This window comes from Bacillus rossius, chromosome 15, assembly GCF_032445375.1.
Source record: "Bacillus rossius redtenbacheri isolate Brsri chromosome 15, Brsri_v3, whole genome shotgun sequence".
Classification (NCBI taxonomy): Eukaryota; Metazoa; Arthropoda; class Insecta; order Phasmatodea; family Bacillidae; genus Bacillus; species Bacillus rossius.
In genome coordinates, this window is record NC_086342.1 from 42794019 (window position 1) to 42810738 (window position 16720).

General features: G+C 47.8%; 1 protein-coding gene across 1 annotated transcript in view; it reads right to left on the reverse strand.

Moving 5' to 3' along the window:
• The window catches only part of LOC134539266 (uncharacterized), a 98947-nt gene that overhangs the window by 2001 nt on the left and 80226 nt on the right, over positions 1-16720 (reverse strand). The window contains exons 18-19 of the mRNA XM_063381090.1: positions 16282-16365; positions 6780-6848 (exon numbers count right to left, since the gene is read on the reverse strand). Of these exons, the coding sequence (XP_063237160.1) occupies positions 6780-6848; positions 16282-16365 (153 nt within the window). The remainder of the gene's footprint in view (positions 1-6779; positions 6849-16281; positions 16366-16720) is intronic.

Consider the following 16720-nt stretch of genomic DNA (forward strand, 5'->3'; position numbering starts at 1 on the left):
AAATTCGCATAATGTCCGCACCAGTCGTCTACGGCGGGCAACACAACTTTGGCCACCCCTAAAGGACGCAGTACGAATGGAAAGTTGACGGCTCTGTAAACAAAGCCGTGACCTTGAGCTGTCCTTTCTCTCCTGTTCTGAAAGGGTGGGGAAATTCGTTGAACTGAACAAAGCACGGTAACGGTAAACACAGCTGACCAATGACCAACACGCACGCAAGTTCAAGGCATGAGTGCGTAAAGGCCCCGCCCGCGTATAAGCCCCCCTCCTTGTTTTGTAAACATTTTTGAGAAAAAATGTAAAAACGCATTTTTCTGGGTTTATCTGAGGGCAGGGCAGCTTGGCATGCATCAAACAACAAGCCATGTATTGTGAGCGGTGGGAGGTGATTTTGGAAGCGGCAGTGATACAGAGACTGGTGTTATAGTTTGTCCGTTCTCAGTAGGACCGTCGTGAGGCATGCCAGACGTAAGCAGTTAGTCCTATCTCAAACGACATAAAGATAAAGAAAGCTGGTCTCGCCCTCGCTCGCTGCCGCTGTGTTGATGTGGAGTGTTGAAGGAGAAGAAGAGGGGAAGTGAAGGAGGAAGGGAAGTGGGTCAAGGATTCTAACACTCCTTTGTCTGGTTGGCTGGCTAGCTGGCAGGAGGGAGGTTAAGCCACGCCTCTGCCTCTCTCCCCTCCTGCCCCAGCGCTGCCTCTGCCTCTGCCTCTCTCCCCTCCTGCCTCAGCGCTGCCTCTGCCTCTCTCCCCTCCTGGCACAGCGCTGCCTCTGCCTCTGCCTCTCTCCCCCCTGCGGAGTCGTTGCCTCTCTCACCCTCCTGCCGCGTTGCTGCCTCCCCCGCCGCCCTCATTCGAACAAAGACGCACGACTTGAATAGAACACAAAATTTTTTATTTTTGTATTTTTCCTCGCATAATGTCCGCACCCCATTTTTTTGGCCATAAATGTGGTCAAATTACTGCGGACATTACGCGAGTGATTACGGTATACATTGTTGTTGGATTACTTGTATATATTACTTTTCAAGTAATTTATACTTGTAACGAATTACATTTTAAAAATGTAATTCGTACTTGTAATCGGAATACATAACATTAATTGTAATTGTTACATTAAGGTAATCGATACTTTATATTTACTTGCCTTACCTTTTATTCTCGGAACGTATAATGAATACAATTAAGAACAAGAAGATCATACACTTTTGTATTAGTAAAGTTTATAATTTTACGCTTGTAGTGCTACGATTGTATGCACAACATCTATGATCAAAAATGAACAGCCATAGTGACTTGCAGTGTCTCCAACATTACCCTATCCTAAAATCTGCATTTTTAAAATTTAACACTGACGCCGTCGTCGGTGCTCCCTCTGAGAGCACAGGCCGTTATGTGTCCTCAACACCTGATCAGTGCTGTGCCACGAACACGCCCGCGCGTGCAACGTAGTGCAGTGCCCCGAACGGCGTGACGTCAGTCACGGCCTCCTACGTGTGCAAGGCGCCCGGCCGGGTGTGGCATTGCGCAACTAGGTAGTCTGTGTACATGCATTTGATAAAATAATCAAAAACTAAAACTTTTAAAACAGCCAATAATTATTGTTAATTGACTAATCATTTTGTAAACCAATATCGTTCACAAAACTGGCCGGAATCACCTTCCCGCGCTCCGCAGTTTCCCGCGGATTTCCCCCCCTCCCTGGCCTGGTGGCCAGGGAGAAGAGGCAGTAGCGATCTAGCTCTCACCTGGGCCGGCAGCCCCGCGCACGGGGAGCATTCATCTTTCGCGCCACCTCCACGTTAACAGCAATAGGTAACTATCTTCAAATCTTTATCAACAGCTCCCCGGTCGGCCCTCACCGGCCGTACGATATCTCGTGCAGTCTTTCGTTAAAATGTGTGACTCGCCACCGAGTCTTTTCTGTGCTACGTAAGTGTAATTATTTAGGCGACCCGTCGTGGCGCCTGCGCCTCACGCTATTGAAACTCCCCTCGGGGAAATAGTTCATCGCCCACGCGGGGCGGCACAGTGCCGAACGCGAAACAGAGTTTAATAACGATTTATCACCTGGGACGTGCAACGGTCGCGGACGAGATATCCCGCCGGATTCCGCTGCGCCCGTTCCCAGTTTAATGTGGCCCTTGCCACCACGCGGATTAGCCGCCTTTGCGTGACCACCTGAGTGGGACACTTGACCTTTACCCCGAACTCGGGACTAGCCCTTAGTGACTCTAGTGTAATATCTCTTTGTTAATTGTACTCGTATACCCAGCCGTTAGTGTACCCCGTGCTTCGTCCCGCACAAACAACCACGTGTGCAAAAACGGGCTTGCCATTCACCCGAACCTTCGTCTCCGTAACTCGCCGGGTTACCTACCCCTCTTAAAGTACTAGCCGCCGGGCTACCGAGCGACCGTAAAGAGTACCGCCAGTTGAGGGTGGTGTAGGCTGAGTGGAGGTCGACGATGATGCGGCCAGTCGCGTGAGAGTGCCATATGTGACGTAGAGAAGTGTAACGTGTGCGACGTAAAAAATCTGTTAGACGTACGTGTTTTCTCTAATACGGCGTCCTGGGAGGCCTTAACAGCCCGGGGGGCCCTTTGCCAACGCGTCCCTGCCTGCAGCCACGAGGCCAGGAACCCCGCCCTTGAGATCAAAATTCTTTAAACCTTTTTAATTAACATTATTTCAAAACAGGCAGCGGGGACGGCGTCAACACATCGCTGCCGTCAAGTGCTCCCGTTGAGCGTCTTTTTAGTGTTGGTAAAGATGTTTTTGGCATCAAGAGAGGGAATCTATCTGATGAGTACTTTAAAATGCAATTGTTATGTAAGGTCAATTCCAAAATTTAAAGAGTGTTAATTTTATTACAGGTAGTTACTTGTATGAAGTCTTTTGATGTTATTCAAGCAAGTTTGTCCTCAAATATTATTCATTTAATTAAAGATAATAAATTTAATCATGACATGAAATCATTTTTTTAACAAAACATAAATGTATGTATGTTTATTAATGTAACAAAGGGTAAAAAAATTGAATCGTAGGTCAGTTTTAAAATGGTAGCGGAAAGTAATTGTAATTGTAATTTTACTGATTACTTCTTTGTAAAGTAATTTTTACTTGTAATTAGTTACATTGTCGACGTTAGGGCCGTTCCCGTGGTTCGGAGTCGCTGCCCAGCTGCTCCGGTAGAGAGGGTACGTGCCACGTGGCAAGGGAACTACCCTAACTCAGGTGAAATAAAAGAGTTTATGACGTTAAGCTGTGTTTACTACACACGTCACACCTGTACATGGGCTGTCACTGCTCCCATCTGTGACAGTCCATCGGGGCGAGGCCTGGCTCCACGCACTGTGAGCGCGACACGACACTACCAGTGACCTGACTGGCGGTGACACGACAGTGACGCGACTGGTGGTGACACGACAGTGACGCGACGGACAGTGGCGTGAATGACGGTGACGTGACTGGCAGTGATGCGAATGACGATAACACGAAAGACTGTGACGTAACTGCCGACGCGAACGACGGTGACGTGACTGACGGTGACGTGACTGACGGTGACGTGACTGACGGTGACGTGACTGACGGTGACGTGACTGACGGTGACGTGACTGACAGTGATGCGAATGACGATGACATGAAAGACTGTGATGTAACTGCCGACGCGAACGAATGACGTGACTGACAACGCGAATGACGGTGACGTGACAACGGTGACACAACTGAAAGAGTCCGTTCGACTCTCACTCACGACTTCGCGACTGCACTCTCTCATCCCACTCAGGCGACTGACTGCACCCACGCTCCGCGACGTCTCAGCGCCCTCCTCCCTTGCCGCGCGCACATGAATCCCCTCCTTCCCTTCGTGTGCGAGTGCGTGGAGCCCACATGGTCACAGGCGGGGAGACGCGACTCAGTCGCCCGGGAAACGCATCTACAGGTACACAACACAAATAGATATTTACACTCACATAATTACATAAATAAAACCCTTATGAAAGGCACATTACTGTTATGGTGGTGCCTCTGCAGGGTGTTCCCCTCTCGGCCAAGGCCATTTCTTACACTTTTGCGCACGGGCGCCGGCGCACACGCAAGCCTGAAGCAGCAACGGGCAATAATGGCCTCAGCGAGCCGGAGGAGCACTTGGGACGACGTCAAAATTATTACAACAGTAATTGTAATTGAGCCAATTACTTTTTCCGAGTACTTTTAACAACACTGTGTGTGTGTGTGCCTATATATATATATATATATATATATATATATATATATATATATATATATATATATATATATATATATATATATTAGTGGTGGGTCGAATCCCATTTTTCCCGAATCCGAACCTTGAATTCGAATCCCAAACAGTACCTAGAATCCACCCCTTGAATCCGAATGCAGATCTCAAGGGTTAATTATAAAATAATTTATAAGTTAAGAGAAAAAATTAAACATTATGCAGAATTATTTAACCCTTTAATTTTTATTTAAAAAAAAAACAAGGATTTTGACACGGTCTGGATCAAGACAATTCGGTTTTTAGTCACATATGTTTCCTGCAGTGCTGAACAAACGTTCAGAGAACACTGTCGCAGGTGGTGAACACAAATATTTTTTGGGCAGTTTATGTACCCTGGGTGAACACGCAGACTAAGTTTTCCAGTATTCAAGGATGTTTATTTCTGGGTTAACTGTAGGATCACGTAAGAATCTGGTCACTTCATCAATTGCTGTAGAATCCGACTTGGTGGGTTTAAGGCATTCAGGCATTATCTGTGAGTACAGTGATTCATGTATCCACGGAAATCGGAAAACGAAATTCAACATCTGACTGAACAATATTTTGTAGTTACCAACTTGACATTTGTTTAAAGTCCCAAATGAAGATAAATGCTTTACTGAAATATTTAATGGAAACTTTAAGGCGCCATCTAGGCTTCAATGGTTTTAGGCCATAAGAAATATTGTCGTGCGTATTTTAAAATTAAGCCTCAATAAAGCATAGTGATTAATATGCCCGAAGTTAAAAGTAACGGGGTGTTTTCTCTAGTTTACCCATTAATATTCTTTATATTAATATTAGTTATTTTTTGTGTTGCTCAAAATGATTGGTTAACAAATTCATTGGTTGGCCATCATGGAATTCTCAGATAATACGTATTTTAACATTGGTAGTCTACACAGACCAAACTTGGTCCTAAAAAAAATTCATAAATAGAACGTGTATGAGAATATTTAAAATTGAATCGTGATTAAAATAATAATTGTATAATGTATTAATTTTTGTCATTCATTATTTCATTGTTATTACTACATATGCGACCGTAATTTTTGATGAAAGTCGGCATTATTGTTGTATTACTAAGTAACAGATTTCTCGGTAAAGTTATTGAAAAAAACAAGATTCATATAACTAATCTAGATCCTAAATGTGCTTTATTTTATTTTTTAGCATATTTTGAGAATACATCTGTGATTTATGCCTTATTTAATGCCAATGTAGCGACAATGCATCCATGTTCATGAATATAAAGTAAGTTTCCCAAATCAGTACATGCTTCATAATTATTTTATATAATAACGAATTTACAGTAGAACCTCGTTAATCCGTGATGCGCTAATTCGGGAATCGGATAATCCGGGACGATTTAAAAGAGCAGAAAAAAAAATTAAAAATTGTCAGCGCTTAAAATTAACGTCACGCGGGCTGGCGGCCGGCAAACACTACAAGCCATCGCGTGGGCCGCCAAACTCTGCAACGCTGTTTGTACCGACCCTTTGTGTCGCCCCCCTTTCAGCTGTCACATTTGTCACTCTTGAGGGGCATGTCCTGACTTCTGCTTCCCGTCTCCCTTTGTTTCTTTCCGCCCGCCAACGCACGGCAGGCGCCTGGCAAGTGACGTGTCTGGCTGGCATTCGGCTGTACGAAAGGGGGGGGGGGGGGGGGGGGGGGGGGGGGCTACCCAAAATTAATGTGTGCAAGGTCAGCACGATCTTATCTTTCTCTCTTCGGCTGTTGTAAATGATCGTGAACTAATGGCTAGGCAGTGCTGTATTTTTTCAAGCCGAGACACTAATTCGAAGACGGCAGGCCTTTACCGTGAACTGATTATCCGGGTTTATTAATTTTTTTACAGGATTTCAATTATCCGGGCATCGGCGGGTCCCAATTAACACAGATAATGGGGAGTTTACTATTTTTTATCCATCTGCTGCCAAGGCGCAGTAAGCCTCGGGAGATGTTACGTCACATGACCTTGGCCTTAACCCAGCTGCACGCCGGTGTCAGAAGCTTGACAAGACCTTCCGGGCTTTTAATCGCTAGTTCGTGAAATTCGGTAATCCGTGATTATCTCGGTCCCGACCATCACGTATTAACGAGGTTCTACTGTACCTCAATAGGATGTGTTCCAAGGAAAACGTAAACAGGCCAAGTAAATTGTAAGCATTTAAGTTTTTAAAGTACTACATTTACATCAATATTTTTCCTCGAATCCCGAATATTTTCCCTCGAATTTCGAATCTTTCGAATACTAGAGATTCGGTGGGATTCGAGGATTCGACCGGCCCATCCCTAATATATATATATATATATATATATATATATATATATATATATATATATATATTTTTTTTTTTATAGTATGGTGAATCCACATTTACTAGAATTATCACTGAACAAACTGTGTGAGATTGTTAAAATTTAATCTGGGGAATTGCAACATTTGCACTGTTGCTCTACAAAGTACTGTATCGATAATCTTATTTACCTGCTTTGTTCTGTTCTGTATTTCCTCATTTACTTGATATTTTTGTAGAGTTTCTTCTTGTGATTTCATCTGAAATAAAACATTTGATAAATTTCTCCATTTATAAAAACAAAGTTATTTTAACTGGTGAAATTGATTCAGTTAAATACATCATGTATATTTAAAAATGGTCATTAATTGATCATAAAATAACTGCATTAAATTATTTAAAAAATATTAATTCCATTATATATTTTTTCATTGATTAGACACCTCATTAGATATATAATCTCATTGAAGTTACTTAATTTAAAATCAACAATTATTTAAAAAAACATTTCTCCAAATAAATTGCATTATTTATTTCAAGTTTACTGCAGCAGCTATTGGAATTCATGGGAAAAAAGATATCATAACTCGCACAAGACAATAATATTAATCACCTACCCTTTTTATGTATAAAACATAAATTATTTAAAAAAAGAAAGTTTAGGATAGATATGTTTTTACTTAAAATATCAAGTGTCATAAGTAGTATAATTGTGTTTGTCCTGGCACACTGGCCACTGGCTGTGGAGTGCTGAGCCAAGTATACCATTTTAGATTTTGACATAACGGCAGCCATCTTGGATAATCTTCACTTTTAAACTTGGCCTTTCATCTTGACTCCAAGACCCTGAAAATGACTCAAAATTCCCCGAAATTTAATTCCCAAATTAATTTGAAATTTCCATTTTTGAGGGAAAATTTCCGGTTTTATACATTGAAAATTAAAAAATTTGGAATTTGAAAAACCTCAAAAGACTTTTGCCTTAGAAAGAACCAAAATTCCCCAAAGAGGCTTAAATTCCCCAACGACAAGCGGCCCTAAGCCTCTGACGGCCATCTTGGATGACCTTGACATTGACCGTAAAATTAAAATTCTTTAATTTTTGAACAAAAAATTCAGGAAAATTAAAAAAAAAATTAATATTGCTTACTTCAAATGTTTAGTTACTTAATTGATTTCGGTCCTTGGTTTGATTACCGATTATTAATATATTTAATAACATTCTTAATAAAATATAAAAAAGTAATGACAATATCTTACACCACATACACCATCTTTAATTATAAAATCACCTTTGCAATTTTCGTTACTGACACCATATTGAAAATCCGTAATTTTTATGCTGTCCTTAACTCCTAATAGTTACGAGTGCTGTAACTGCCATCGTCATCTCAGCAGCTTTTGGTGATGACTCTTAGGCTTAAACACCTGAATCATTATTAGATTTCATTTGATTTGAGGGCTGTGCGTACGTTCCCGGTGATTTTAAGAAGTTATGCATGGGCGCCACCACGTGTAAGGGCACGTGGACCCGGCTGAGTCTCGCTCTCAGGGCGTGACGTAGCCCAAGTGGGGACGAGTTACCAACCCTTTCTACCCTATCTATCCAGACCTGGCCCGCTCTAGGCGTCGGGCACGCCACACTCCTAGGCTAAGTAGGCTCACTCACCACGTGGTTAAATAAAGTACTCAGGTTTTACTTATACCCAGATTTAATTCAACGAACACGCTTCCCTCTACGCACGTTACACTTTACACGGTTAAAAAGCCTGAGGCACGAATCGACTTAAGTGAATGCATGGTCCACACACGTGGCCATGCTATAAAGTATGCTTATTACACAATGGTTAAAAAACTCGACTGAGACAATTAATTATTAATGCAGCCCGCCGACCGAGAGCTGCCCCGAGGATTGACGGACGAAAAGGTTTAAGAATAATTAAAGATGCAGAATTACTTGATCGGTGGTTTACAACGGTTGAGATCCCCGGGGTGCTGGCGCGTCTGCTCTCGGTCGGAGATGAAGATGAACTGCGGCGAGAGCTCTGCTCGTCTCGACTAACATGGCGCCTCCGCGCCAACACAATTACCGTTATTACATTCTGTGATTCCGTGCCCCGGCGAAAGTTAAGTAAATTATAGAGTAACATTGAAAATTATATATAAGCTACAGGCATTTTAAAGTTCATTAATATTTACTTAGTTATTGAAAGTTTATATAAAAACATTCCTACCCTCGTCCAAGTCCGTGCCTATTCGGGTCCGCCCGGGCAACGTCTGTGGTTTTTTCAAGTAACATGATATTTAAATTAAAGAATACATGAGTAACTGCACAAACACTGGGGCAAAAATGAATGAAAACAAAAGGTTTACAATTAACATTAAACTTAGCAAATTAGGGGGGTCGCCGCACTGCTTCTAAGCGCCCTCTTGCCGGGCTAGACACACACGCACACACGCACGCACGAGCGGGAGGTTTGAATAGAGGCTGGTGGTGGGAGGAGAGGGGTGGTGACGGCGTGAGGCACATCGGGCTTAGGGAGGGCGTAGCCCCGGCCGACGTCAATTGCCCCCCCCTGAAGGAGCCCGATGTGACGGTTCTATGGCGTCCGACGTCATGCAGCATCGGGGCGGCGCCACGGCTCGCCTCGGTCGTAGGAAGTAGCGTGGCGCGGGGGTGGGGGCCTCCGCCTCCCCCGCCGCACTCTCCAGCCTCGTTTCGGACGTGTCGGGCTCCGCTGGCTCTTCTACAGTGACGCGGAAGTCGGCCTCGGCCAGTGACAGGTGCAGAGGCCGCCTGGGTGTGTCCTCGTCGGGTGTCCCCGGGCGGGGCGGGGCGTCATCCGGCTCCCACACCACGGGGTCCGGTGTTGGTGACCGAGTCGTTGCTCCTTCCGTATGTTTTTTTTTTGGCTCGCGGAGTTCCGTCGGCTCGCGCTCCTCGCCAGTGAACAACCGCCGTGGCACGATGCCATGCATGATCGCCGTCGGACGTTGTGGTTCGGGGAATCCTCGGAAGTCTCCTCCTGCCTCACTCGTCGGTGTCACTGGGGTCGACGTGGTTTGGGCACTTTCCCCCTCTAGTCCTTGGTACGCCGGAGTCCCCGGTTCGGTGTCTGTTTCGTCTGGCCCCTCATACGCTATCCTTATGGCGTCTCTATGATACCTCGCCGCTCGCCCCGACGGGAGTCTCACTACCACGGCGGTGGTGCCTATGGTCTTGACTACCGGCATGGGTCCGACCCATTTAGGTGCCCAGCCAGCGCAGTAGTTGCGATTCCCTGCTGAGAGCGGGTGAAGGCGTCCGTAGACCAGCTGACCGGGGTTCAATGGAGGGGCGGGCGTGTCGTAACCGGGGTGATTTTCGCCTGGTACGCGGTTTGGTGTCGCCGGGCGGCTTCGTGCGCCTCCGCCAGTTCCCGTGTCCTGCGCTCGGGGCTATCCTCCGCGGCTTCCGGACTTCTGTCGTCAATGCGATACTGTCCGGGTAAGGGAAGATTACGCCCTTGTACCAGTTTAGCAGGCGTTTCGCCCGTGGCCGCATTGACCCGTCGGCGCACACAGAACATAATTTCGGGTATGTGCGTGTCCCACTGGGAGTGATCCTCGGCTAACCGGAGGCGGAGTTCGGCCTTAATTTCTTGGTTCCAACGCTCGGTCGGATTGGCCCTTGGGTGGTACACCGGCGTTGTGTGTGCAATCACCCGCCATTTTCCACACAGCCCTGCCCAACGTTGCCCCACAAATTGCTTGGCGTTGTCAGACAATAGCACCCTCGGGTAGCCCCAACGTGGGAAGAACTCAGTTTTGAGTGCGTGCGCAATGGTGCCCGCACGGGCGTTAGGTAGCGGGTAGGCCTCCACCCACCTGGTGAAGCAGTCGGTCACCACCAGAAGGAACCTTTTTCCCCTTGGGGAGCGAGGGTACGGTCCCATTAGGTCCAAGGCAACCATGTGAAATGGCTCAGCGGGCCGCTGCGGCAGCTGTTGTTCCGCGCCGTCGGAGCGTCGTGTTTTGTGTCACTGGCAGTGACGGCAGCGACGCACGCTATTTCGCACATACTGGCTCAGACCTGGCCAATAAAACGTCTCGCGAATGGCCCTCGTAGTCTCGTCCGTGCCTGGGTGTCCGGTCAGCCGATTAACTTGCAACATCTGGAATATCTGACTGCGAGTTTCGATTGGTGCAAATGTCCGCCACGGCGTTTCGCTCCCTGCGGGCCGCGCTTGTAAACAGCCGTCCACGACGCGGTACCCCTCGCGCAGACCCTCGTGACAGCTGCGTATTACTGCCTGCGTGTGTTTGTCCGTTAGTTGCACGGCGCGCACGTACTCATCAATGTCATCTATCTCGGCCCCTGGTGGGATGGTAGGGGGGCTTCCCTGAGCAATGACGCAGATCATTGCCTGTTGTTCCGGTGTGTGGGGTTCGCAGGCACGCCGGTCTCTTGCTGGCGGTAAGAGCTCGTCCCACAATGCATCGTCCCGAACTCTGACCGTATGGTCGGGGTTTCTAGACAACTCGTCCGCAAGTTCGTTAGTTTTTCCGGGTACGTGTTCAACCGTGAAGTCCAGAGATTGTAGCAACATTGCCCACCGTGTTAACTTGGAACGGCGGCCTTGCATCGTCGCTAACCACTTAAGACACTGGCTGTCAGTGCGTAGCAAAAAGTGCTGTCTTTCTAGGTGCGGCCGGTACCGCCGTAGCGCCCATACTACGCCGAGGCATTCCCGCTCGTTCACACTGTAACGCCGCTCCACGTCGCCGAACTTTGCGCTGGCGTATTCTATGATTCGCGGTTCGCCCTCGACGCCGATCTGTAGCAAGATGGCCCCGATGCCCTCCTGACTCGCGTCGGTTTGTACGATGATCTGTCTGTCCGGGTCGAGTCGGGCCAGCAGATGACACTGGCTGAACCTGTTCTTAAGCTCGTCAAAGGCGACTTGTGCGGCCTCGGTCCACTTAAAGGGGCGCTTGGGTGACAACAGGTTGAGAGCGGCGCGGCTACGAGTGAAAACCCCGGTACAAACGCTCTGAGCCAGTTGGCCAGCCCTAGGAAACGCTGTAGCTGTTTGCGCGTGCGAGGTGGCGGTTTGTTCGCAATCACTTCCAGCTGTTTCTCTGTAGGTCGGTTACCCTTATCATTCACGACAAGTCCCAGGAAGTCGAGCTCGGTGGTACCCAGGTGACACTTCGCAGTGTTACATGTCAGATTGTGTGTGGCGAGCCGTTCCAACACAAGTGCCAGATGGTGGGCATGTTCCTCCCAGGTTTGCGACCAGACGATGATGTCATCTAAATACGCAGCGGCGAATTTACCGGCATAATCATCGAGCACGCGCGTCATCAACGTTTGGAACGTGGCGGGGGCGTCCTGTAAACCAAATGGCATGGCGCAAAATTGGAAACGCCTTCCGTCCGGAATGGTAAAGGCAGTTTTCGGGCGGTCCGCGGGTCTGATTGGCACTTGCCAGTAACCTGACTTTAAGTCCAGCGATGAAAAAATCTTGGCATTCCCCAACCCAGCTATAGTGTCGGCAATGTTCAGGAGAGGGGGCGGGGCGTTGATGGTTACCTTATTCAACGGCTTGAAATTTACACAGAAGCGTAAAGTACCATCCTTCTTTTCTGCTAGAACTATCTGTGTATTATAAGGACTCTCGCTGGGCTCGATTATACCGTCGCTCAACATCTCCTGCACCTGGGTAAGGATGGTCTGCCTGCCCACGTGTCCGTAACTCCCCGGGGGAATGAATATTGGTTCGTGCGGGATAGTCGGTATGGCGTGTTCTGCCATCGTCGTGCGTCTGAGTGGGTCGGCTGTCGCGAACACTTGGCTCTGGTGGTCGAGTACACTCTGAATTTTCGCCCGGTGACAGGGGGGTACACTATGCTGCAAATCGTCGAGACTGACCTTGTGATCCGGTGGCGGTAGGGGGCGTCCGATGCCGTGGACGGTGCGCCGCCCCTGGACGCCGACGTGCAGTCGCCCCGCTCGTACCTCGATGTGGGCGTTCTGCTCGCACAGCCACGGAAGCCCCAGGATGACGTCGTCCCGCAGGCCGTCGACCACCAGGGCCGTCGTGGTAGAGTGCTGGTCTCTGATGCTGATGTGGAGCGTCGCGACACCCTGCGTCTGGCAGGCGTCGTCGATGGTGGCGAGTCGGAGTCGACCCGGCCGAGGCTCGAACTGCGCGGTTCCCACACACCTGGCAGCGATGCAATTGTGACTCGCAGCTGTGTCGATAAGGGCGTCGGTTGCGCGGCCATTAACCAGGATTGGGACGCGGAGTAGTTCGCCACTGTCTATGCCCACATGGCCCAGACTGGGCCCCCCCGTGGATGTCGCTCGGGTCTCGTTCTTCCAGGGCAGTGCGGGGGGGAGGGGTTTGTTTACTCCGCCGCCCCCTGCCAGCCGTTTCCCGGCCGCTCGTCACGGACCTGCCCCGCGCGCGATGCATTTTGCACTGGGCAGTCGAAGTGCCAGTGACGTACGCCGATCGGGCAGGAGTGGCATTGAGGGGGTGGTCCCTCACCGAGGGCGCGTCCCCTCCAGGTGGCCGGCTGTCGGTCGTGGTTCCAGCTGTTGTCCCGCGGCGCGGTGTACGGCACAACGGCCGTGGTGTCCGCGGAGTGGTTCCCGCGTTGTCCCTGCGTGGCTTCCGGTCGTGCCGTCCTCACCGCCTTCAGATCTTGTTCGACAGCTCGTGCGCATTTGATGAAGCTCTCTGCCGTCCTCTGCGCTGCGTGGCGTAGGTGCGGGCGTAGTTCGGGGCGCATCAGCTCCACAGCCGTCTCGATCACTTCGTCCGGATTGCCCGTCGGGAACAGTCTTTTGAAGAGGCGGATTTTCTTTATTAGGAAAGTCTCTGCTGTCTCCGTCGGGCCCTGCTCCGCACAGTATAGCTCTGAGCGCACCTTCATCTCGGCCCGCGCGTCGGCGAAGCGCGCCTCGAAGCGACGGTGGAACTCTTCCCATGGCACGTCGTACTCTCCCACTACTGTCCACCAGGTCTTGGCGTCTCCCTTCAGCGCTTGTCCGACGCGGCCCGCCCATTCTGCATCCGGTACACCGTAGCGGCTTAGTCGGTCGCGGCAGCTCTTTAGGAATTTCCCCGGGTCATCGCTGGTCCTCCCGGCGAACTCGGGTAGCTCCACGTGTCCCACCGGTGTCGTTCGGGCATGTGACGTCACGGCTACTGTCGTCGCTGTGGTGCCCGCGAGACTACGGCCTTGTGCCCTGGGTCTGACGTCACTGCATCTGGTACAGAGGTACCACCCGTCCTTGAAGGTTGCGTGTTCCGCGTCGCCGGCGCACTGTATATGTTTGAACGCCCGGCAGTTCGTGCACCATCCACCTTCTTGTGCCTTTCCCGTGCAGTTAGGTTCCGTACATCTTAAAAACTCGACCGGGACTGTTCTGAGCGCGAAAGTGTCCGTGCGTAGTTCGTATGATCCCAGGCAAACGCAAGTGTCTGACCACGTGGCGCCTGTAAGCCCGCCCACGTGGCGTGGCCGTGTGCACTTCACGCAGTACATCTCGCTTAAGTCCAGAAGGGGTTTCGCCCCGGCGGTAAATCCCTTGAACTCTGACATGGTTGCAAGTGCAGATGTAACGCACAGTACCTGTATGAAGTGACCAGTCGTCTCGCGGTAGAATTCCCGGAACCGTACACGCTTGGCTGGTCACGTGGCCGGCGCGCCAGAGTCCCGCTATGCGCTCCGCGCGAACAATAGTTCCAGCACGAACTTTAGTTCCGCGCGCTCCGCGTAACAACCGCCTATCTCACACGCTCGTACAGGTCTGGTTTTCACGGAAGATGTAACTCGCCCCACGCTCTTGGGCGCCAATTGAGGGCTGTGCGTACGTTCCCGGTGATTTTAAGAATTTATGCATGGGCGCCACCACGTGTAAGGGCACGTGGACCCGGCTGAGTCTCGCTCTCAGGGCGTGACGTAGCCCAAGTGGGGACGAGTTACCAGCCCTTTCTACCCTATCTATCCAGACCTGGCCCGCTCTAGGCGTCGGGCACGCCACACTCCTAGGCTAAGTAGGCTCACTCACCACGTGGTTAAATAAAGTACTCAGGTTTTTACTTATACCCAGATTTAATTCCACGAACCTGCTTCCCTCTACGCACGTTACACTTTACACGGTTAAAAAGCCTGAGGCACGAATCGACTTAAGTGAATGCATGGTCCACACACGTGGCCATGCTATAAAGTATGCTTATTACACAATGGTTAAAAAACTCGACTGAGACAATTAATTATTAATGCAGCCCGCCGACCGAGAGCTGCCCCGAGGATTGACGGACGAAAAGGTTTAAGAATAATTAAAGATGCAGAATTACTTGATCGGTGGTTTACAACGGTTGAGATCCCCGGGGTGCTGGCGCGTCTGCTCTCGGTCGGAGATGAAGATGAACTGCGGCGAGAGCTCTGCTCGTCTCGACTAACATGGCGCCTCCGCGCCAACACAATTACCGTTATTACATTCTGTGATTCCGTGCCCCGGCGAAAGTTAAGTAAATTATAGAGTAACATTGAAAATTATATAAAAGCTACTGGCATTTTAAAGTTCATTAATATTTCTTAGTTATTGAAAGTTTATATAAAAACATTCCTACCCTCGTCCAAGTCCGTGCCTATTCGGGTCCGCCCGGGCAACGTCTGTGGTTTTTTCAAGTAACATGATATTTAAATTAAAGAATACATGAGTAACTGCACAAACACTGGGGCAAAAATGAATGAAAACAAAAGGTTTACAATTAACATTAAACTTAGCAAATTAGGGGGGTCGCCGCACTGCTTCTAAGCGCCCTCTTGCCGGGCTAGACACACACGCACACACGCACGCACGAGCGGGAGGTTTGAATAGAGGCTGGTGGTGGGAGGAGAGGGGTGGTGACGGCGTGAGGCACATCGGGCTTAGGGAGGGCGTAGCCCCGGCCGACGTCAGATTTGAGAGAGTTCAACAAAAACACAGTTTAAATTCCTATAAAATTTAAGGATTCCCCTAGATTTACATGCGATCCCCGCATCACATCATGAATTGGTGACAATGACACCACTTCGAGAGTATACACTTTCAAACAAACAAAGAATTTAGAAAATTGATACACAATTGACGGATAAATAGGAATACATACATTAAAAAAATACATACAGTCGAACATAAAACATCCTCTTTTTTTGAAGTCGGTTAAAAAAAACAGAACATTTTCATACTATTTGAAAAACCTACTATCTAAAATAATTCTAGGTTATATAAAATTAGCTATGTGCACATAAACTATAAGAGAAAAACACTCCCGGAATTTACTTTATATTATTCTGGCTATTTAAAACTCCAGCACCATTGTTGGTTCCCGATCACAGTTCCCACACAAGTCGAGTGCAGTTTCGCATGTTGGTTGGATTTAAAAGTGTTTCTGAGATGTACTTCAAACATGAGCAAGGATACACGTGTTAATACTGAGGGTAGTACAACTGATTCGAGAAAGATTTTGAACATTTGTGAAATATACAAAAGAAATAAACAATGGGATATTCTTTTCTTTTTTGTTAAGGTACATTTTCAGTAGATTTATAAAATTGCTTACAAAGATTTTTCACTTCACAGCTAAGAAATAACTAAGCATGAAGAACTAGCAAGGAATGTTATCTATCCCTTAAATATACAGAACTCACCAAACTATTTTGACGTGTTAAATTGTCTGTACAGATGTCAACAAGTTGTTGAGATGTCTTCAGTCTGTCCTGTAAGTCTTGAACCTAAACGAAAACAAGAATTACAATTTTGGAAACCTTTAACTAATTAAATCAAGTTTATTAATTGTAGACTATTATAAAAGATTTAAGGGCTATTTTGCAAAAGAATTTTGAGTGTAATTTTATTCTGGTTTTGACAAATATATATATATATTTGTTTTTCTCAAAATTCAAACACCCTTTTCTTATTATGTTTACTTAAAAATAATGTTATTTCACACGTTAAAAAACATACACTTCGCTTCCCAATGTGAATAATAAAGTAGCCTCTAGGTTTAGTAATATATATTTAGATAAACCATACACAATAGGTAAAAGGTATTTTTGGATGTCATTGAAGTATATTTAAATTATACAT